At 41.5% G+C, this 23,290-nt stretch overlaps 2 protein-coding genes across 3 annotated transcripts; one reads left to right on the top strand and one right to left on the bottom strand.

Moving 5' to 3' along the window:
- Positions 1-33: 33 nt before the first annotated feature.
- Positions 34-12,333, bottom strand: LOC116845998 (dynein heavy chain 7, axonemal-like). Of its 2 annotated transcripts, none has more exons than XM_032819303.1 (2): positions 12,233-12,333; positions 34-11,593 (listed from the first exon to the last, which is right to left on the bottom strand). In XM_032819303.1, exon 2 carries the CDS (start codon positions 11,497-11,499, stop codon positions 73-75), a length of 11,427 nt encoding a protein of 3,808 aa, XP_032675194.1. In that variant the 5' UTR covers positions 11,500-11,593; positions 12,233-12,333; the 3' UTR covers positions 34-72. The 2 variants fall into 2 exon arrangements, with proteins under 2 accessions (XP_032675194.1, XP_032675191.1); XM_032819300.1 differs by lacking the exon at positions 12,233-12,333 and having other exon boundaries at positions 34-11,233; positions 11,363-12,098.
- Positions 12,334-12,490: 157 nt separating this feature from the next.
- Positions 12,491-23,215, top strand: LOC116846127. The gene is made up of 14 exons (XM_032819608.1): positions 12,491-12,828; positions 13,002-13,211; positions 13,310-13,510; positions 13,597-13,736; positions 13,800-14,054; positions 14,382-14,564; positions 14,682-15,193; positions 18,708-18,925; positions 19,214-19,395; positions 19,594-19,741; positions 20,053-20,462; positions 20,711-21,212; positions 21,543-21,772; positions 22,239-23,215. The coding sequence occupies exons 1-14, from the start codon at positions 12,787-12,789 to the stop codon at positions 22,564-22,566; spliced, it is 3,561 nt and encodes a 1,186-aa protein (XP_032675499.1). The 5' UTR covers positions 12,491-12,786; the 3' UTR covers positions 22,567-23,215.
- Positions 23,216-23,290: the final 75 nt, after the last annotated feature.

Raw genomic sequence — 23,290 nt, 5'->3', positions numbered from 1 at the left:
GAGTTTTTAATTCAAATATACGCAGCTGTGTTTATTATAACCTAGAACTGAGAGTCAAATTAAATATTACTCTTAGCTGCTCGATTTGTCTACTTGACAGAATAACGCTGTGCCACGTTTTATCCAATGCACATGAGACACGTCAGTCTCTAAAGGTACACTTGTAATATAATAATTTTTTATCTTATTTACAGTCTTGTCAGCGTCCACGTGTCGTATTGGTGAGACGTACACGGGACACTTGTAAATATTATCGTTCATTATCTCATCTCTGTTGAATGTAAGACGTATAGGTGGCATGTCATAGCAAAATATATTTGTCAAACTTTCGGTCAACACGTGTCGCTGTGTATCCCATCGAGCGCCAAATAAATGTAAGCCACAAATATAATAAGTATCCACATCTTCCTCGCTGTATTCATAATCATACTTTGTCACTTTCAGATCCAATGCGACTTGTTCGATCGACACATTGCGACGTCGTGAAAATGTGAGAAGAGCCGCGGATAAAAATCTCTTGCAACAGGAAAGCGCATCAAAGTGGACAACATTAGACATACCGTTGTCGTGCCAATTTTGTACAAAGTTTAGGCGTTTTACAAGCAAGCCGATGTAATTTGACAGATATCCAGTTGTAATTCCAATATCGACTGTCCGCCAAATGCGCGGAACTTCGTTGTTGCAGATCTGTTTAGAGAGATCCTCCAAACACTCATTCATAATAACGTCGCCGTTTAATGCTGACTCCAAATCATTCAAAGATTTTGCAATTGTAACTACAATCTTATTGATTAATTCAGCTTCATAAATGAGAACCGCATTTAGCGGTTCACGTGAAGTAAGTGGATGCTTGTTTCGAATCTCATTAATGTCGAACAAAGCAGGCAGTTTGTCATTAATTTTATTGATTGTCTCTCTTATTCGATCCGCCACGACTTCATGATCCGGTGGTCCGATTTGATCTAACAAAGATATCGATTCTATGAATTCTCGAGCGGCAGCAGCGTCCTTTGTGACAAGAGCGTTCTCGTCGACAGCAAAGGCTTCTGGAGATGCGTCCAACTGCATACTGTTAATGTGCATGATAATATCGCGATACTCGCATCTCTGCGGCACCAAGTGCTCCGTGTGACCGGAGAAGGAGTACTCGACGTCACCGATCATCCGAGCGTTGCAGAAGGACTCCAACAGATATCGTAGGCATCTATGATCGAGATTGTCCATGATCTTCCCACCGTAATTACATTCTCCGATGAAATAAAGTAGAGTGTCGAATGGTATGCTCTCGTTGTCGTTGATCAGATCCTGCAACTGCCTAACGGACATTTCAAAGTCCATTTGGTCAAAATCGTACGGGATATTCCATCCTTGCGGCCCAAAATATCTTCTTTCTCTGACGATCCCGTGGAAAAAGCACAGTCCGTACAAGAGCTTGGAGAATTCCTTGTCCTTGCCGGGACACCCTTCGAAGAACTCCTTGCACCCGATGGGCTCGGACCGGTACGTCCTGAGCAAGTTTTGCTTCAGCTGAAGAGAGCAATCGTACGCGATCTTCACGCTGTTCTGCAAGATACTTATGGGGAAGTCTGGAGTGGAGCAGCTGGATAACCACAATCGGAAGTCCAACGACGTGGAAGATGAACTCAGATTCTCGCAGATCCACTGAAGTCGCGGTATCCAGCGAGTAGCGTGATGGCAGTTCTGCAGGAACACCCATCCGCCGTCCTTTCGTGCTCGTCTCACAAGAGCCTCAACGTCGCTTAGCTGCTTGTCGCTCATAGACAGAGACACGAATTTCGAGGTGTATCCTCTAGCGCTCGCATACGCGGAGACGAGCGACAAGGGTGAGTTGTAGCTTGGCAGAATGAATATAATCGGTGTGAAGCAACTGGACTCCGCATACGACTCGGAGATCTGAAGGTGTGGGTACGAATTGAATACGTCGCCCATGGTATCCTCTATCAGGCGCATTATTTCCACGATGATCTTGTCGCGTCGTATCACTTTGACAATTAGCAATCTTTGAAAGCGAGTCAAATTATCGGCCCATGGTTTTGGCAGCAAGTGACTGCGGAACGGCGCTGCCTTGCAATATCTCTCCCAGGCCGCGCCGTTGGAGCGAAAATCATTCACGAGTTCGTGTAAGTTAGGCAGCATTGAGCTTAATCTACAAATCTGTCGCCATGTAGTCGCTAATAACCATTCAGGTGCTTCCCCCGAGATTGCATCACTGTTCTCCGCTTCCAAGGAAGTGAAGCATTTAACTTCTTCTTGCGTGATCTGCTCGGCGTCGATTAAAACTTTAATACATAACAAGAAAGAGTATAAGAGTTTGTGTTTCTCGAATAACGAACGGCAGACGCTGGAGTGAAGGTTCCTCGTGAAAGAAGACTTGAGAAACTGCAGTCGTTTCTCAAGAATGACGCTTCTGTTGGAGATCTCGATCGACGTGATGTATAACTGAATGAACCACGAGAAGGAGAAACGGTACATGTGATTCAGGTTAGAGAGAGTGTTGAGTGTGCAGAATAATTGCGCGCAATGGTCGGCGAACTGTAGATACGCATCTCTGAACTTGTTGATGTCCTTTGTCATCGCTCTAGCTGCTTCTTGCCGCCTCATGATGTCTATGGTGAGAGTCTTGGAGGAGTCCAATATGCGTATCGCGTTCTCATCCTCTAGGATATTCGTGGTAGTTGATGAGAGAGTGCTCAGAATGTTGTCCTCTTGCTGTTGGAGAACCTTCTTGTTGGTGACGTCTTGGATACGCAGCTTCTCGAATTTTACTTGAAGCTCTGGTCTCTCCTTCGAGATGACGATATCCAGTAGCTTATCGCGCAGAGTTCCATCTGGCATGGAAAAATCGATGATCGTGAGCTTGCTGGAAACGTCGGCCGCGTAATTCGGATTCGACAGTCGCGTGGTGATGTAGAATCGGAAGTTTTGCGAGTACTTGATCGATTTACCTGCGATAACAATGTACCAATCGTCGTTCTTGTAAATATCCTTTAGTAGAATCGGTTCCAGAGCAATCTCCAGTGTCTCTCCAACGTTCTCCAGCAAAACCGGCACGCCACTCTCAATATTTTGTTTAATCACCGTCATGTAATCAGCATCCGTCAGTTTGACGACTTTCAAGTTATTCTTCCGCTCAATCTTTTTGATCCACTGATTTATTTGATTTTGCGAATCGATGAAAAGACACCATTGCTCTGAATTGTTCAAGATCACCGCGTTCTCTATTGCGAAGCGATTCTTGGACAAGCCGCAAAGTTGCCAATAATTTATTTCAATTTCCACGCCTAAGACGTTTATTAAACTATAAGTTTTAGTGTAAGGTATTTTGGAAGCTTCCATGACTTTTTTCCACTTGATCAATATCTCATCGCGAAATGAAATGTTGTAGGACGCCATGTAAGCGATTAATGCGCATGAGAGCAGCATGTCACCCACAAGGCTGTCGTAATTCATTTGAAGGCTGCAAGTGCATTGCACCCAACGGTTTTTCTCGCCACCCAGACTCGTGATCAGCTTTTCTGCCTTGACCAACTTGGTGGTGCATGTCGTCACTTCCGTTTCCAACTGGAGCTTCTTCTGCAACGTTTGCCGCAGACTGTCGTTCAACGCCGCCAGTTTCGCGTTCAGCGCGGCCAAGGTCTGCCGTTTCTCGTTCAAGAACGCCTCGGCTTCGTTGCACTCCGTCTGCGCCTCGACTAGTTTCTTCTTCTTGGGTGCGACCACCTTGGCCACCTCGTCGTAGGACACCATCGCGCGTACCCACTTGCAGAGACCCTCGGCAGCGCTGGACGCCTTTGCGACTATGTGCGGCATGAAGCTATTGTCCGTCATGTACGTTTTCTTGATCACCTGCATCACCGTGGGTGCTATGTTGTCCTTGTCGTAATCCTTGAGGTTCTGCAAGAAATTCATATCGCCGAGGATGCGTTTGCTTGGACCCCAGAAGTCCGTGTACTTCTTGCCGGTGGCTGGATCGATAGTGCGATCCGGTGGGACACCCAGCATCACGCAAACGGCTGCCATCACTAGCTTGATAGTGTCCGGGGGATTCTTCATCGCCTTCACTAGCGTGATATCGGTCGGCTTCAAGGTATTCAAAGCGACCACCGCGTCTTCAAGGATAGGTATCGCGACGGCAAGATCAGCCTCACACTCGGACTTCAGAGCACCCGCGATCTCTGCCTTCTTGTTCGCGATCTCCTCTTCCTTCTTCACGACAATCGTGGCTTGTTCCACAGTGACGTTCTCGTTCTCTACCTCTTTCATAGTGATCATCGTTTGTTGAGCAGACAATTCCAACTGAGGCTTCAAGATAGTCAGAGTAGCCTTCATCTGCTCCACCTGCTCGGCTGCTAATTCCAACTTCTCCAAGCCTGCTACGTATCTGTTTCGCGTAGCAACGATTTCCTCCTGCTTCTTTGACGTGAGCCGTGTATACAACTTCAGCATGTGCAAGAAGGCAGAAGACGTCACGTGAATCATTCTGCCGAACGTTTCATGGTACCTCAGACTCATCCGTTTCGCATCGTTGTGGAATTGCACGCAAGTTTTCGCCACTTGCGTTTTGATTTCCTCTTGCACATTCACGTGCTTCATATGCTTCACTGCGATCTCCAAAAGAGCCTGGTCGGGCCAGTCCTCATAGCAGTTTACTGTACAGTGCTTTGCCAAGTTTAGATGCGAACACAAAAACGTTCTAAACCCAACGGGACTGAAACACAGCACGAAATGTAATCTGTTCTTGCACTGCTCGACGAAATACAGCATCACTGAACGCGCGCTCAGCTCCACATTTCGATCGCCATCCTGAGCATGAAGTCGTGTCATCTCGATTATACTCTGTCTGTCCTCGATGGAGAACAAGTCGGGTAACTCTCCGGTGCTCAACAAACAACTGATGTCGTTTAAGAACTCATCCTTCATCTGTCGCTCGCTCATGAAATACGTGACGTCCTTTCGCAACGCTCCACATTCCCGCAAAACTTTTCTCAAGTTGTTTCTCCATGCATTTGCGTCGTAATAAGATTCTGTGGTAGTTTCGAATAGGCTCTGCTGCTGCATGAAAGCGGCGAGAGCGGTCGTGGTCTTTCTGCCAGATCCTATGGTGGATATCATCAGCACATTTCCACCCGGGGTGCTCAGGACCCTAGAAATTTTGATCAGAGACTTCAACATATAATGAGATGCGACAATGTCGAGCTTCTTCTTGGCGTTCGCATTGTATTCGTCCAAGTGAGCGAGGACTTTGTTCCTCAGCGTTTCCATGGAGCTGATCTCCTCGTACCGCTTACCTCTGCCGCTTCTCTCCGTATCCATGAGATTACTGAACGCGAAGTCGCCGAAGCTGTCCTTAGTAATCTGACCGTTCTCGAGTTTAGGCAGATGGTCGAACGCGATCTCGAACGAGTCTTTGAAGTTCTTTTTCACCGCGTCGCGGGTCCTCAGGAACAACCACTCTTTGTCGCTCTCATCCGACATGCGATCGCCGAACACACGCAGGACCTCGTGCACCCACAGTCGGATAAATATGATCTTTGTTTCCACCGACTCCTTCTGAATCAAGCTGCACCCGGTGATTACTTTAGATATATCTCTCATGTTGAAGAAATAGCACAATTTGTTGGGCACCGGTCGCAACGTCTTTATCACGGATTTATACACGTCAATAGTCGCGTTTACCATACTGTTCACGTTTCCCGTGATGTCCGCTGCAAACAAGTTTTTCTTCAAGTTGACGAGTAATACATTGGAGTAAATCCTAAATATATTTTCGGCTGTAGGAGCTGGAATCGTGTAAGTATTGAAATGTCTCAAGAATCGAAGAGGTACGTTTCCATCGATCTTTTCCGTTGTTACTGCAAGTGTGAACACAATATCTTCCACAAAAATCTTCGTCAATTCGTTCACATCATAGCAGTAATTATAACTGAGAAGTTGTCGTAAAAGCTCGAATACGGACTGCGCCTTCGGTCGCTGTACAACGGTTTCACTCACGTCGTCCACGAAGTTCACGCAGTACCGGTTCCTTCCCGGCCCATAATTCGTACGTCGTATTTTGTTCAGCTTGGAAAACAGCAAGCTCTGCGTTCTGCTCACGCTGACCATGGAAATGAAACTGAAAAAGTTGGACAGACAATTTTCCGGCAATCTATTACTCAAAAGATCGCGTATCATACAGGACTTTCCAATGGCGACGTCGCCATACACGAGGAAAGGCTTCCGGTGTTGAATGTGCTTCGAGAACACTTGGTGATACTTCGCACTGCTAATAGTCGGAATATAGATTTGACTGAAATTAGATATCTCGGGGATCTTTTCGGTTTTCAGTGAGTCACCGTAGTATCTCCAGTTGCCCATGCCTTTGAAGATGTAGAAGTTGTCTTGAATCAGACCCTCGGTAGGAAGCGTCACGTCGAACTGTTTAATACCATCGGGCTTTGGGTACTTCGCGTTCGTACCGTTCCAGAAGGACATGCAGAAAGCGTTGAATCGAGTCTGCGAGTCGTCAATCAAATTCCCACCCAGTCCCAAAGCAATGGCTAAAATTAAGGCGGCTTGCGCCCATACGACAAAGTGATTTCCTGTATCCTCCGCGGTATCCTTGCAAGCGTCTTTCAAGATCATCTCGAATAGATTCAACGTTGATACGACGAGATGCAATTCACGAGCTATTGGCACGTCGGTGTTCTCCCTCAAGAAATTCAAACACGGATCTATCGTCCAATCGAACAAAGTACTCAATATTTTCTCGTAGCCGCTGTAAATGTCGTGCCTCGCTATGTGCGACAACATGTATGGCCTCCAGCCAATGGAGTAAGCGTCGATATAAATGACTCCGCATCGTGATATTAAACTAGGCGAGACTTCTACCAGGCTCGCTGTCTCGAAGATCACGTGCATCGATTCCGTCATGGGGAGTCGTTCGCCAGATGCCAAATGTAACATTCTGTTCTCGTCCAGAGCCGTGTAAAAGTTCTCTATCCATGCGTCGCTCAAGGCTCCGTCGAACACCAGCCATTTGCGATCGGTCGAGAAGTCTTCCGCGAAACGACGAAACACGGCGGTGCATAAACCGTCCTTCCAGATCCTTGACTCGCCGCAGAAATGCCCAAAGAGTCCGTCGCTGTTCAACACACCTGGAATAACAGTCTCGAGTTTCACCGTGGCACCGAGTTTGCTTTTCTGATCACGCAGTGACGAAAACGTCTCGGCAAGCGTATGCAAGATTTCCGTCTTTCCACACGAAGGCTCACCGACGAGTATAAAAGCGCGATGGACATACATCAGCTCGATGATCTGTATAGCTTTCAGCTTGAAGATCTGGTGCAACGTCAGGCATCTCTTCGCGCACACGCTTTCGAGTGCGCTCAAAATCGCCGAGTTATCGAAAGGGAACATGACAGTCTCGGGGAAGACGTTTTGTATCACATTCTGGAAAATGTGAACATCAGTATTATACAGCTGCGGGATATTTATGTCGATTAACGAACGCAGCAGCAACATATACTCGTTTTCCTCCGGCAGATTTCGTTTCATGCTAATCGCGGTTTCGATGACAGTCTTCAGCGATGACAAACCAAGATTATAACAATTTTTTTTTTCTAGAAGTTCGGACAATAACTTGTAACTGACGCTTAATTTCACCGCCAGATCTTTCACGCAGAGAAATCCACCGGCAAACAGCTTAATCTCAGCAATCCTTTCAATATTCGGCGCAATCATCGACACAGAACGGAACAAAACTTTCAGATTATCCGGCAAATTAGTATATCCGAATCGTTCCGAGTTAATATTGATACATATGTTCCCAGAGGCGTTGAAGTCAAAGATGTAGCCGTCGAGGTTCACAGTCTTTAATTTGGACGACATCGCTTGCTTCATCTGTGTGAGATTCTGAGCGATCGCTGACAGCAATTCGAGTTTCAACTTGTCGAAATTCTTAAGACAGATCCAAGCGCCGCAGGAAACCACACCTTTGAACGCTTGCGTCACGCACTCGTAAGAAACGCTCTGGTTACAATTGACGATGTAAAACGGCTTCGCGAGAGCGCTTGTTAAGCTCCTGATCGTCTCCGTCTTACCGGTATTAGTCGGTCCAATGATGCTGCTGTACAAATGATAACGATATGCCTGCATCACAGCGCGGAAGCACCTGTCGGTTAAAGGTGTGTTAACGATATTCTGCTGATAATAGTTGTACTCGTATCCATATTCGATTGTTGCATTGAATACCGACACTTCGACGACTTCATCGTGGCGATAATATTTCAACTGTGCGGTCCACTCGAAGTCCCTTCGCTCGGTAACGTTCCTCTCCATCAGCAGTCTCAAAGTATCCTTATGGGCAGACGCAATAATAATCAACGACATCAGTAGGTTTCTACATCTTCGTATTAAATTACTTCTCAGCTCTTTCGTCATGGAAACCATCCAGTCGGCATATCTTGTGAACAAAGACTTTAACGTTGCGCCGTTTAACGACGTGAGACACTCCTCCACCGAGGAAGTCCAATGAAGTTGAAGACCACAAACAATAGCCATGCTTGGGACATTACTTGTGTAGACAGTTATCAGATCTTCTTCGACTAGAGGATGATATCGCAGAATATTTTCGTGAACTGCATCTATCATCTCTCTTTCGAGCTGAATCAACCATTCTTCTTCGCACTCCGTGTTGGGGACCATTGGAATGTTGTTCTTCAAACGTACAGTCTCCCCGTAACATCCGATGATGCATTGAATGCAACTGGATCTGTTAAGTTTCAATCGTTCTATACCAGAGAAACATTTCTTCACAACAGTGTAACGTTTTACTATGTCAGACTCGAACAATATATTTCGGATCTCTGAGTTTTCGAGGAAGAAGAATCTTGAAAAGGACAGTCTCTTCATATCTAAGTAACTTTTCACGCCTCTGTCGGCTTTCTCCAACTTCTCGTTAACTTGGTTCAAGATCTCCAATAAATCCGTCGATTCCTTGATGTCTTGGTAACTCGGATTCTCCGTGAATTTGTTATAAATGTCTGATAAAATTTTCGTTGCTTGCAGGTACAATGTAGTTTCCTCATCCAAACGTGTCGTTATCCCTGGGTAAGAGAATACCAAGTCCAGCAGCAGTTTACGGAATTGTATATTCGTCCATTGATCGAGGCTTTCTTGGATCCTCAAGAGCACAGCGAGGAACTCAACTACATCCAATAATATAGGCTTGACGAAGTGAGACGCTCTCATCTCTTCGATCTTGATGAGGTGTTCTCTGAGCAATGTCTCGATGTCGTCTATATACTTGAAAACTACTATACCGGACTGCGCGTCGCTCGACATCTCGAATGATATCGGCTGCCATTCTCTAATCATTTCAGCCAATTCTTGCTGAAGACGAAGCTCTTTGTTGGCGCCCAGGCTTATAGCCTTATACTTGTCGATATTGTCCATCAAGTTCATGTCGATCATCTTCTTCAAAGTTGTCCCGGCGTTCGGTGTGAGATCGAAGTTACATATTGCGGACATCTCTTGCCAATGACGCGCTTCCAGAGCGGAATTGCACATGCAGACTGCGAGCGGTAGATAGACCTTGAACTCGTTGACGTTCCTCAGCGCTTGCCAACACAATTTTAACGGCGCCGGCTGCTGCATCGGGTCGGGATCGTCGGCGATGCCGGCAAATTTATAGGACTTATTCGCCGTCACGTCCATCTTGATGCGCGACTTCATCGTCTTGCTCATCTCCGTTATCTTGTCGAGATAGTTTACGGTCTTCTTCTCAATGACGGAGGCGTCCAGGCATTCGAATGGGCCGTTCAGCCACACGGAGTTGTCTCGTTGCCATTGGTGAATAGCGCATATAAGCGTGTAAAACGGCACGATCGTCTCCTTCAGCTCATTGATCTTCGGAAACTCCGTTTCAGGGAACTTGAAGAGTCTCTCTTCCGAATTGATGACTTGCATCTCGCCATTCATATAATCATACTTTTTCATCAGGTTCTTGTAGTGTTCTGCATACTCCCCGACTCTACTAACGTCGTCCATGTTGTCTAGGATAATGAGCTGCGGGAACATCGCGTCGACCTCTGAGTTCAACGTATTTATCCGTCGTTGAAGATCCTCTTCTAGTTCGCTCTTCATTGCCTCGCATAACGTATTGCTCTGTGCGAAGATCGGCTGAATGTCACGTAGCCAATTCACGGTAGTCTTGTTCAACTCGACGTGCTCGTCGCTCAGCACAACGATGTCCGACAATTTACACAGCATGTAGATCGATTGTCGTATATGCAGCTCTTGCTCCTTCATCGATACCTTCGAAGCATGCGACACGTATTCGCTCAAGTGTATCAACGATTCCGCATCTTTTGGAATATCCAGCGCCTTGGATTTCAGATCCTCGAAGTCCAGACAGATAGAACGATTGAAGTCCTGATGATACCTCACGAGTTCCACCGTAAGCACATTTATAACGTCGCAGCAGATTTGCGTCAGGGACTCCTTGGCGCTGATCTGCTCCAATTTGCCTACATTGTAATACAAATTGGACAGCATAGAGTTCGTCTTGGTCAGGTATTCCTTGTACTTGTGTATGTACGTGAGATATACGTCGAAGTTCGGTTGTTTGGAAGTTAACGAGCGTATTCGGCTCCTAGTGCTCGATGCGCACACACCGCTGAATTCTTCGGAAACGAGCGTCACGTGCTCGTTTACAGGTTGGAACAAAGCATCCAGTATCTCCTGCAAGTTGCGGTGAGACTCTTCGACAAACCAGTCGGGAAGCATTATTTTTATATACTTTACATTCGCCTTGATGTCTAGCCATTCTTCCAGAGGCATCAGATCTTGTGCAATAGCCTCGATGCTTCTGATAATATCGTGGTACGTCGAGAACACCTCCTCTATGTCTGGTCGAGTCACAAGCTGGTCGCCTTCGTATACTAGTTGAAACTCAATTCGAGGGCAGGAGCGAGCATCTCTCATAATGCTTATTATGTGATCGATCGATCTCATCATCACACTTAGAATCTGTTGCACGAATACGTTCGTGAGACATTGCATAAGTTGCGACAGACGCTTCGCGGAGATACCTCTTAATGTCTTTGATTTCTGTACAGCCTTGAAGGTTTCAGTATAAAACTTATTGGTGATTGTCAGAGCACCTCTCTTGATGTCTCTGAAGACCATATCTTGGAAACCGTGCAGTGTTAGCATTCCAATTTCATGATAACGTCTGAAATCACAAATTACTGTAGGCAGAATGCGATGTGCTGTGTTCATAACACGACTGATTATTGGATAAGAAAGAAAATATCTCTTAGTAAATAAACAGCGACGTTTTAAAAATATAGTGCGGTTATACGTTGTATATTCTTCCATGATGTTCTGTTTCAAGCCAGAAGAAACATTGCATTCTTCGCAAGTGGTGTGCTCTCTCATGTAAACTTTGCAGGATAAGATGGATCTCAGTGCAAAGTCTTTCATATTTTCAACATACATTTCTTTGACTTCATCCAATACCAAATTTATGAAGGAGGAATGCTTTCTTCTGTCTGCACAAGGTATTAGATCCAATATGTTCCTCTTCCATTCTCTAGAAAACTCAGAGATATAAATATCTTTAATATAATCCTTCAATCTGATTTGTTTCAGTGAGTTGGAGTTTGAGTATTTAATTACTGCAATATCTGATTCCCAAATGTTGCAATCCATATTTATGAATATATTTCTGTTGTGAGCAATACTACTAGATTCACTGTTGATTATTTTATAATAATCAATTTATTTTATAGATAAATTTGTTTTTAATTAATTATTTTTTATAATATTCTCATAAAACATGGCTAAACAAATTTACACAATTATATGGATTAACAATAGAGAAATCCATAACATAATTGTTAATTATTACTCATCAATTGATTCTACATTTAAGAACTAGCTAATCACAGAATCAAGCTTCTTGGATACGATACATGTTTTATCAATATACTGACCATATTTCAAATAGACTTTCAGATAATGACAAACTTTTCTTTGTTAAAATTAAAATTTAAATATTAATTTGTCTGTGTGGAAAATTATGAAATTAAGTATTTAAATATTGTAAAATAGCGCGGTAATAGTGAATAAAATGTGTTGTTTCTGATTTAACGTACTATGTAAACAACCTTTATTATTATAATTAATAATTGTAATTTAATTAATCTTAATATGAAATAAATTATTATACCTTTCTTTGTCATTCGTACGCAATCAGCTATATTATTTATTGAATTATCACAAACAGTTAATTCAGGAGAAAACAAAAACATTTACATACCTGCCATCTACTGAAGGATAGATGAAACTATAAACAGAATAAATTACTTGTCGATATTGAAGAAAATGACTTTTCCTAAAAAGGTTTGACATCTAGTTCAAAAGTCTCCGCTACGAGTCGCTACTGTTTTCATGAAATTGAAGTCGTGGTATAACCCAATATAGGTCTGTTCTTTTGCTCTGCACTGCTGCACTGATGCAGAGCGAAAGAACAGACCATATATAAGTCAGACTTATGTATTTACAGTAGCACAATTTAATAATAGATCAGACTTACTTTATTTTTCTGTAGCACCACCGAACAACGGATAATTTTTTATTTCTACTTATTAACAAGAAATAAAGATCTGTCCGACTAGACGATGAATGATATTAAATAATTGGTCTTTTAATCATAAAAAAGGAAAGTATCTAATATTAGTTTATCGGTCGTTTATCGTTCATTCTCAGTGATAGGTTATAAACATGAGCAATATTTATATACAAGAACCACCTACGACGGGCAAGGTAAGCTTAAATTATTATAAAAGTTTACAACAAAATTTTCAAGGTAAATGTTACGTCTAATGGAAATGTAAAGTAATTAATTTGAGAATGTAGCGCAATTAAAATTTATTGTAAATTTTTAATATTGAATATATTAACAATTAAACCGTTTCTTTACTAATTCTGTGAAATAGGTCTTAATGAAAACAACTGCTGGTGACATAGATTTGGAATTATGGACAAAAGAAGCACCCAAGGCTTGTAGAAATTTCATACAACTTTGTATGGAAGGTTACTATAATGGCACAATATTTCATAGAGTTATAAAAGGTTTTATAGCACAAGGTGGAGATCCAACAGGTACAGGAGAAGGTGGTGAGAGCATATATGGATATGCTTTCAAGGTATAGTTATTTATAATTCTATCTAGTTATACTTTAATATATATATATATTCTTAGTTTTAGCTTAACAATTGTGTTATTTGTATTATTTATTTACAGGATGAATTTCATACAAGGTTACGTTTTTGTCGGAGAGGTTTACTTGCTATGGCGAATGCTGGAAAAGATGATAATGGCTCTCAATTTTTCTTTACTCTTGGCTCGACACCAGAGTTGCAAAATAAGCATACTATCTTTGGCAAGGTTACTGGGGAAACAATTTACAATATGCTCAAGTTGGAAGATGCACTCGTAGATGAAGTAAGTGTTAATTTATGTCTAACATTTGTATATTAAGAATTATATATATCACTACTTAGTGATACTCATAAATTATTTAATTCCAGAATGACAGGCCTCAATATCCACAGAAGATCTTAAAAACGGAAGTATTAAATAATCCTTTCCAGGATATTGTTCCAAGAGTAGAGCTTGAGAGAAACACAGATAATAGAGAAAGCAAGAAAGACAAAAAGGCTGGTGTAAAGTAAGATAAACATTGTTTCAGATAATAATAAGTATTGTTTTTATACATCTGCAAATTTTTTAGGAATTTTAAGTTACTGTCGTTTGGAGAAGAGGCTGAAGAAGATGAGGAAGAGTCATTAGTTTTAAACAAGCAGTATAGCAGCAAAGGAAAATCAGCACATGATTGTTTGTCTGATCCAAAGTTAAGTGCACAGCCTGTAGTTGAGCCAGCTGGACTACCAAGTAAGAGATTCAAAGAAGATCGAAGCAGTGACTGGGAAAATGATGAAGAGACGCACACTCCGGAAGAATTAGCTGCTCTGGCGAAGGAAAAAGAGTGAGTTGGTTACAGAAAGTAAATATATTGCTGCATAAGGTAAACGTCCTAGTAATTGAGCGTGTACCGATAATTGAATTACTAATAATATACTTGTGTTTGTTAAAATGCTTATCAATAAATGAAACAAAATCACAAAGTAACTAAATATTTCTTTTGATTTATTATATTATTTTGTATATTGTAAAGCATTTCAACAAAGAAAAATACAAAACCAATATGTCAATCATTGAGACATGTATGTTCAACCACTGGGACGTTTACTTTAGTGCAAAATAATTATTATGATCGATGTTATGGAAATAATATTACGTAATATAACAACAGGGCTATGAAAGAAAGGATTAAAAGCAAATTAAGGGACTCTAAAAAGTCCCTTAATTTGCAGTCTTCGCAGTCAAAATCGAAAATTGAAGATGATAAAGTTAAAAAAGAAGAGACTAATGAGGATAAGGAGATAGAGGAATATTATCTAGGAAAGGATCGGGAGGAAGAACGAAAGAAAAAGGCGTATGTATTATTTGTCTGCGTATATTTTTATTGAGTAACATAGATAGAATTATATATTCCTTTAAAATAGAATACGATTTATAAGTATTTTATATTAGTGAAAATTTAATATTACAGCGAAGCGATCAGGAAAGAGATCCGCGAGCTGAAGCGTGACGTGCAAAACGAAAAACGAATGAAGGAAGCGGAGCGCAAACAACAAGCTGATAAGGACGATAAGAAGGAGAAGTCTGAAGTAATGAAGGAATACATAGAAACCCAAGAAAGATATAAGAAAGCAAAAGCGCAGCTGCCTAAGAAGGGCAAAGTGCGCGAGAATTTCACGATGGAGCTACTGAACAAATTCAGAAACAAACTCCAAAACGCTAAAGAGAAGGATACCACCGCGGATTCTGACAAGCACATTTCAGAAAAAACGTCGCAGAGCGATGAGGATGACGAGGATCCGGGTGACGAGTCTTGGATGACACATGCTTTGCACTGCGAGGAGAAAGCGCCGGTGCTCGCGAAGGACGCCAACACCAAGGCTGACGATTGGTTCGAGATTTACGATCCTCGAAATCCATTGAACAAGCGACGAAGGGGAGAGAAGTCTCAAAGACCCAAAGACGAGGATAGCAAGAGCTCTCGTCACAAGTGATCAGCAAATACTATATGATAATCAAGCAATTTCTCTGTATGATAAATGAGCGATTTACGCCGCATAAAATGGATCATGTATATAGCAGTTTCGTGTAAATTATGTCTTTACAAATTCTAAAATATATACTGTTTTCTCTTCTGATAAGATTCGCATAGAATCGATTTGCAGCGCGACGTATGCACTTATCTCATTCCGGAGGTAGCCTGTGCCTCGAGAGATATTCCGCTATTTATATGTTAAGTTAGTTGCACTCAAATAATTCTGAGTACACTCTTTTTAAACTACTTTCTTCGGCGCGCCGCGATTTACGTTCACTAACTGGTTCACTCGTCAATAACAGCTGCCGAGTAGTACAACGGACCATGAAAGAGAAAGAGAGAGAGGAGAGGCGGAAACTGATGATTAAGATCCCAGAATTTATTTTGAAAAGCGTATCGCTCCTCAGCAGTCGTGCGTCGTCGTGTTTCGCGAGAGGGAACGAACGGAAGAGCGTCTCGCTCATTCCCTGTGCAAATACGCTGCCGATCGTTGCCTTCTTACTCCACGCGTAGTAGAGTGCGATAAGGCATTGATACAATTTGCAGCATGTTCGCACATCCACGGATTCAGTTGATCTGTTGACCGCGACCGATACGTATCGCGCGTTTTATGTAACTTCGCAATATAATAAACGAGTCCTTTCTAAAGAGTGCCTCCGGGAGATTCTTTCTTTGCCTGAATCGTGAGAATTAGTGCACTGAAGAAAGAGAAAGCAACTTTATTGAAGTTACGAAAATTGATTGGTTGTATGTGCTTCGTTGTAAAGCTCGAAATGCGAAACGTGATGTTGAAAATATATGAGCGTAGTGGTGATTAAAATGTTGTTACTTGATATTATGTGATATAATTGATAATAGAAACCACTTAGAGATATTCGCGTGGCGCGCAACTTACATCGGCGAAGTTTCGTTCGCTCGATTGATCTGAGAGAGGAACAAAACTGCAGCTACCCAGTCCTTGCGCGACTGAGTCCACGTGTACACTGAGATCTTTGAAGGAAGATGCCTACGACACCTCTGAAGATAGATATATTCGGTGAGAATCTTTAGCGATGACCTGTTATTGCTGAAACAGGCTAGCGTTAGTTTCATTATCGGCGCGGAATGATAGTGCACATTGTTAAAGCGACGCGTGTATCGTTGAATGTTGCTGCGCACAAATGTAAACACGAAGCGTTTCATTAATCACTTCTCTATGAGTCGCGAATGACATTAAGTGACTTCTCATTTAAATTTTTGTACGGAAATTGCCGGAGTAGGAAGGAATTTTTTATGAGTTTCCTTTGTTTAATTAATAAGATTTCAATTTGCATTGCTTTGATTGAAAAATGTGGAAGCTTTGATTGAGTTAACTGTGTGAAGAAAGAAATATATAGAGATTATAAATATAGAGAGAGAATATGTATATATGTATACGTAATACATATAAAAAGAGAAATAGAGAGCTATGGAAGAATATCTTTATTAAAGAAAATAGATAAAAAATGTAGATTTGTGAACAATTTTTTTATAGTGATATCAAATGAAAAAACAATGTACTTTTATACTTATTGCATGTTTTGCAATATACTTTTTTGTTGTAATGAAGTGGAGAGAGATGAACTTTTACAATAAACGCAGTGCTCAGTGATCATTAGCCGCACTGTGTAGCAATAAGAGGAAACGTCGGCTTCATAAAGGCGCGCCGGCACATTCACTCTGTGCAATCGTGTATTCTTCTTTAATGTAGTTCATTTGATCGTGTGACTGTACCGATGTACACGCCGCTTTCGCAGGATAGACTCGTTATATTTTTAAATTACCCACGACTTGGCGAACTGGCCATTGCGAGCTTCGCGCAGCACGTGCAATACGCTGTCGCTCTTTCTGCGCAGAATGAATTTTTCTCCGCGTAAACAAAGCGCACCGCGACATGAATCAACGACAATGACTATCACATATTCTAAAGCTATTTTTAGAAGACATGCGTAGAGGATATTTCATGCAATTTCGGAAAATTTTCGGTCACCCGTTAACGCATTCTGCTGTAATAACTCGATCGAGTTTGGTGAATTTCTTTAACAAATATAAAAATTATTTCACATACGAATGCTGCTTTTGTATAACGAAATCTTTTACCACGAAATCCCGACACAATAATATTTGAATGTGAACGCGAGCAATTTTACTCATTGAATCAAGTTTTTTATCGCGAAGATTGTTTATAATTTTACATTTAATTTGTAGTTCAGAGGTGCGTCAGAGTCGGATAAATAATAATTTCTCCATGAAATTGTGCTCGCGATCAACAAGAAAGGAAAGTTTATCGACGCGATAAGTTATCAGTAGCACCATTTTGTAGATTAGGTCATCGTCTTGTCTGGATATACAAAGATGAGACTGATGACCTCGTGAAATGATCGCTCAATTCGACCTGAATTTCGTGGAATTTGCTTTCGCACTCTCCCACGTGTTCATTGAGTCGTTGCACGCGCGTAATCTCTCTCTGCTTGTTGTTTCCACTTACACGTGTCTTCCTCCTTTAAATAGACAGTCTGTCGCGGAGGTTCTTACACTTTTTCACGACTTATCTCTATCGCGCGGATGCGGTGGACAATTTTGATACGCGTAGGCGTTATTGACGCTTCTGGTTAATTGGTATATCTGCGCCGCTCATTCGAACAGATAAATTATTATCGTTTCGGGAAATACAAGTGTAATAGCATTTTTTTCTGAAGATATGTAAGATAAATGCACGCGCTCGTTCCATGACGGTGAAATTATCTTTTGTTTTTAAACAAAGCGAGGGAAAGATATTTATAATTTTGTGTAATTTTTTTCTAAAATATAATTAGGAGTGCTCTCTCGCGAAAGCTAATACAAAAAATCTCACGGAGCCATTTTTCATCAGAAATTCCTCGATTCTCATAAAATCAATTTTTTCGACGGAAGCGTTGCGAGATGAGGTTTCTTTTCTTCGGGCAGTAGAATCTGCGCATCGATATGATGTAAGGATGCAACGCATATCAGCGTTACGCTTTAGGAAAGCGATGTAAGATGCGAGGAACTTTCCATTGTTGTTCAGTCTGTACACGCGACGTATGAAAGCCTGGAAGTGTGTCTCGTATGGTACTTCTGCTGGAGATAAGTGATAAGGAGATATATTTTTTACCTGCGTTAGATTCGATGTGTAACAAGTCAACTGAGTCGAGCTCAATTAATTATTTACAATTAGATATCCAGCTCATCTTTGGTAAAGAGTTCTGATCGCGGGCGAATTAATAGTCTAATTTCCAATAAATTAAATTATTTGTACTAATTGATCATCATTACATTCGCATCGTTGTGATGCGCGATATCTGCGCGATGACAACGTAAGCGAGAGAAACGAAAAGGAGATCATTAATTGCAGATAATGAAAGCCAAATGATTGATATCCAGAAATCACGAGACAATTACGCGTTATTTCGATGATTTTGACAGAAGATGGAGTCCGTCCGCGAGACTGGCAACCTCGAAGATCGCGTTGCAAAGTACCCTTGAGACTGCTGCGATTATGCACGCTGGTGATATTCCTGCCGTCCATTCTGATCACTGGGCCGATGTACTTGCGGTACTATGTGTACTCTGAACAGTTGTATCCTTTGGCAGTGTCGGATCAAAGGCTGATCGACGCCAGAACATCGACTGTTTGGTGCCAAGTAAGATATTTCACCTTTAACGTTTCCCTCTCCAGGAGTCTCCTTCATTTTCACGATCAGTTTTCGGTGTCAATTTTTGGAGTGATTAAACCGGTAAATAATTATAAAAATAGGATAAAAAATAATATTACAAATGAAATAAGATTGTAAAATTCTCCATTTTCGATTTCGTCGCGATTACTGCTTATTCTATTATCATAGGTTATCACAATTATTTTTTCTTGCATCTCAGTTCTCTTTTTGAAGAAGGAATAATAGAATGAAACGGAAATCGCTTCCTGTTAATAGAGTCAATTGATCAAAGCTAATGCCACATTCAACGCGTATTTGATGAGCGGCGAGCCGGCGGTGCAGAGCGAAGCGATGCCCGTTTCAATGACACGGCACCTGATCCTGGAGGACGACATGAAGGAGTACTGGGGATTTTATCTGCTGCGCGGTAGCAGCGTCACCGTCTCGACCTGTGTAAGGTAGAATCGTGGAAATGCGAATTTTCACTTCGATATATGTAGGCAGATGAATCGCAATGTTTCTCCAATTCGGGACGAGTTCCCCGATTAGAATTTATACTAATATTAGCGCGCCGACAGTGACTGCCTGTATGGCAAATAAATTTATTAATTTCACATTAATTATACGATCGATTTACTGGTTTCCATCTGTCGTAGATGGCCAGGTGCTTCTTTAACAATAATTCGTGGACACAAGCATCTGCACGAGTGCGCCTTCATCGGAGACGACAGCAGCGAGGAGCTTGAGGAGCTTCTTGAGGTCGCTCAGGAACAAAAACTTCTTATAATAAACGGCACGACAGAAGTGCGTCTCTTCTTTCTCATCCGTCATGATTCGTACTTATTTTAATTTGTACTTATTTTAATTGTGATCTTTATGCGCTCTTTACGAGATATAAAGCAGAATTGATAAAAAATTGACAGAGAAAAATCACCTCATATAATAAATTTTTTTGTGAACATCACTATTAGTTATTAAAAAAGGCACCAATTGGTTGAACTTTTCAATCTTTTCAATTTTTTCGATCACAATAAAACAAGTAATATATAAGTATATGCAATTTAATTATTTCGTGTGCAAAACGCATTAATCTCTTCCTCAATTGTCTTGCACAGGCGATGGGTCTCAGCAATATACCTGAAAAAATGAAACGAGCAGGCCAAGACGTACACTTTCATCATGAGGGCAGTGCTCAGCGCTCGAACATTTCCGAATCAATCGGATATTCGCATCAACCGGGCGGTAGTCACGAGTTAGATGCTAAAGCGATGCGAAATATACTCACTCAGATCCTCGCCAAGACTCTCGATATGAAGAAGAAGAAAGACCATCCGCATCACCATTACAAGAGTGTGTTCCGGGAGTCCGCCAATATTGACAAATTTGACAAATCAACAACGACTACCACCGCAGAACACTCTGAGATTTCACCGGGTCAGCCTCCTCCTCCTCCTCCTCTTCCTCCTCTGCAAAAGTCTATAAGCAGATTTGTTAATCATAAAGAGACATCGAAAAGTAGCACAGAGTGCGTTATTGTCTTTAATAGTTCAAAATGTTCTAATAGTATATCTAATATATAATAGTATATTTTTAACAGAAGTGCTTTCGCGCTTTCCGACTCTTTTTTCTTTTGTTTAGCAAATTTGACAACTACTTACTTAAACAATCATTGAGTTTTTTCTTAATTTCGCAAAGTTTTTATTAATTTCTACCAACCAATTTTTGTTTATTTCTTCTTCTTTATTAAACGAAAATCGCGTTTGCACTCTTCAGATCCAAGTCTGCATCTTCGAGTGTATCGGTTTCTACCGAGAAAAAGTTGTCGGAAGAGAAAGAAGAAAATAGACGCCGCCATGAAGGACTCGAGGCTCAGAAGATTTCCACATTTTCTTCTTTTCCTACGCCTCTCAATACTCATCAAGATTCGACAATATCTAACGAGCGAACGGAAACCATCACGGCACAGGAAACTGTGAAAGAGCGAATGGAGTCGGAAAACGAACAGATGGACTCGGTGGAGATGTTTCAAGACGTTCTGAGGAAAATCAGTTCCTTGGGCAATCGCGGCAGACAGATGCTGCGCAAATTGATGGATGAGATCGACGCACAGGGTGTCGAGGGTGACGCCCTGAGACGGCTGGTGAACGAGACGATGCATGATGAGAGATTATCGAGCACGGCTAAGCGCAGACAAAGAAGGGACCTGGTTCTCTTATCACCGCTTTATCGGGATTTAACTTGGGAAGATGAGAACGACGACGCGCCATTAGAAGAGGTCAGTTTCTCATTTCTTATTCTGATTCCATTTCTTTTAAATATTTTAACCCTTTAACTACGGGAATAATTATAAAAATCCTGCAATATAAAACTAAGTAAAATTATAAAATTATTTTACAAAATTATAAAATCGCTTATTGACGACAGCAGTGTTTTAGGAAAATTCCATTTCGTCGTCTATTGACTACAGCCATAGTTAAAAGGTTACACAGATCATATCACACAGATCAGATGATAAGAAACTTGAGTCTAGAAATTTTAAACGGATAACAAGAAAAAGAGAGGGAGAGAGAAATAAGAGAGATGAGTGAAATATGTTGTTTTTCAGGGTATGTTGCGTCCGGACGGAATCGCGGAGGATCGAGGTACCGTGAACGAGACGGACTTAAACGACAGGAGCAACTCCGAGTTCTGGAGCTCGTTTAGCAGCTCGGAGGAGCGGCTGTTAGAGTGTAAGGGTCTTATCTTGAACTTACCACTAACTCCGCATCGCCAGTGCACCCCTAAACATGAAAATCACCACATTACGGCCTCCCTCGCCAACACTGTAACGTACAAGTAGGCGTACTTTTATATGTAATTATGTTCGTTAATTAATTTCTCTTCTTCGATTGTAAGATAAGAAGTATCCTCTTTAGCGTAATATTTACGTAACTTAATGCATTTCCGCGCTGATTTTCACTAATTGAGTAAAGCCGAGTTGCAAGATACTGAGGCATATATCTTTAAAAACGTTTTTATTGATTGCGTTGAAGGCTTGTGAAAGTTTATCGGATTTTTAAACAAATTCCTTTTATCTGCAATAATAAAATAATGTAATGCTCCATTAAAGCATTTGCGATTGTATCTGACTCTACTTTCTAGTATCTGATGCTTCAGTATTCTAACTGATTCGGTTATCATATGATCGTTTATCGGTGATCTGAACAACGTCAAACGCGTATCTAACAATGTATCTAAATAATTGTGCCTAATCGCACGTCTGTATGATTCGTGATAACATTGTTACATAATTCGGTCGTAGAGTACCCCTAAACGGTTATTACTTCTTCGTGTTTAATTCGGAGAACGAGGTCCAACCGAATTATGTGAGGGTGCAGTTCAACCTGCTGAAGACCGTTTACAACACCTCGAATTCGGTGCGCTCCTGCAAGAACAGCACGAAGGAGTGCTCATTGCCGTTCAATATCTTCAGCAACGAGAGAACGATACTTGAGGTGCCGTTGAACGGCAACGATTCACAATGGAACGAGGAGTACATGGTGGTGTCCACGTGCGTGCCGCGAACGATGATTTATTTCATTTGCGTCATCATGGTGCCTCTGTTGATCCTCTGCTTCGCCTTTCATTAGAAGATTGAGTCACCGATGCAGTATTTTCTTGATAAGATGTACTGATAAGATCGTTAACGTGACAAGGCCGTGTTCGGAAGCGAGGCCGACTCGAATTCAATTAGCGTGTGTAAGTACTCGACAGTTTACTTGATATAAATTCATGTTGCAAGAGAGATGATGGTTTCGAGATATCCCGTATTACAGCAGGTGATTCAATGAACATTAACTAAGTTGACGTGAACCTCAGACTTAATAATCTTGAGTCATAACAGATCGATCAAAAGACGAAAGCTCAAGCTGTAGTGAAGTATGTCTAATAATCACATATTTATTAGATTCGCCTATGTTTTGGTGATACAAGATCTCAAAGAGCTCTGAGATTGTGATTGTATTTCCAATGATTCTTACTAGTTGTAAATATTTTTAATCTGTTTTTAGTCTATATTTTCAATTTGCGAATTTACGCTTTAAGCGGTACAAAGTCGTGATGCATTCAGAGTGAGATATTATTCCTAATGTGATATGCAATTTCGGCGCTGAAATTCACCGTCAAGACAAACATCCGCGAGCGATGCGCGACACGATTCATTGTAACAATGTAATATACATGTTGTTAGGCGACGCAATCAATTTTTGGATTGTGTATGTGCGAATAAAACGATCTGTCAAACGATTTCATGTGTTGAATTCACTCCGAACATTCTAAGCTCGAGTGAGCAAATATTTTTATGAATATCTCGAA

Source organism: Odontomachus brunneus, unplaced genomic scaffold (assembly GCF_010583005.1).
Source record: "Odontomachus brunneus isolate Ranch 3 - 2012 unplaced genomic scaffold, Obru_v1 Obru_scaffold_004, whole genome shotgun sequence".
Lineage (NCBI taxonomy): Eukaryota > Metazoa > Arthropoda > Insecta > Hymenoptera > Formicidae > Odontomachus > Odontomachus brunneus.
The sequence above is the reverse complement of the archived record's forward strand: the minus strand, read 5'-3'. Positions and strand labels throughout refer to the sequence as shown.

Coding starts and splice junctions, on each gene's coding strand:
- LOC116845998 (XM_032819300.1), bottom strand. CDS start 11,712: ATGGATTGCAACATTTGGGAATCAGATATTGCAGTAATTAAATACTCA. Junction 11,234..11,362: donor ATCATGGAAGAATATACAAC/GTATAACCGCAC, acceptor TTGTGATTTCAG/ACGTTATCATGAAATTGGAA.
- LOC116846127 (XM_032819608.1), top strand. CDS start 12,787: ATGAGCAATATTTATATACAAGAACCACCTACGACGGGCAAG. Junction 13,511..13,596: donor AAGATGCACTCGTAGATGAA/GTAAGTGTTAAT, acceptor ATTTAATTCCAG/AATGACAGGCCTCAATATCC. Junction 14,055..14,381: donor GCTCTGGCGAAGGAAAAAGA/GTGAGTTGGTTA, acceptor ATATAACAACAG/GGCTATGAAAGAAAGGATTA.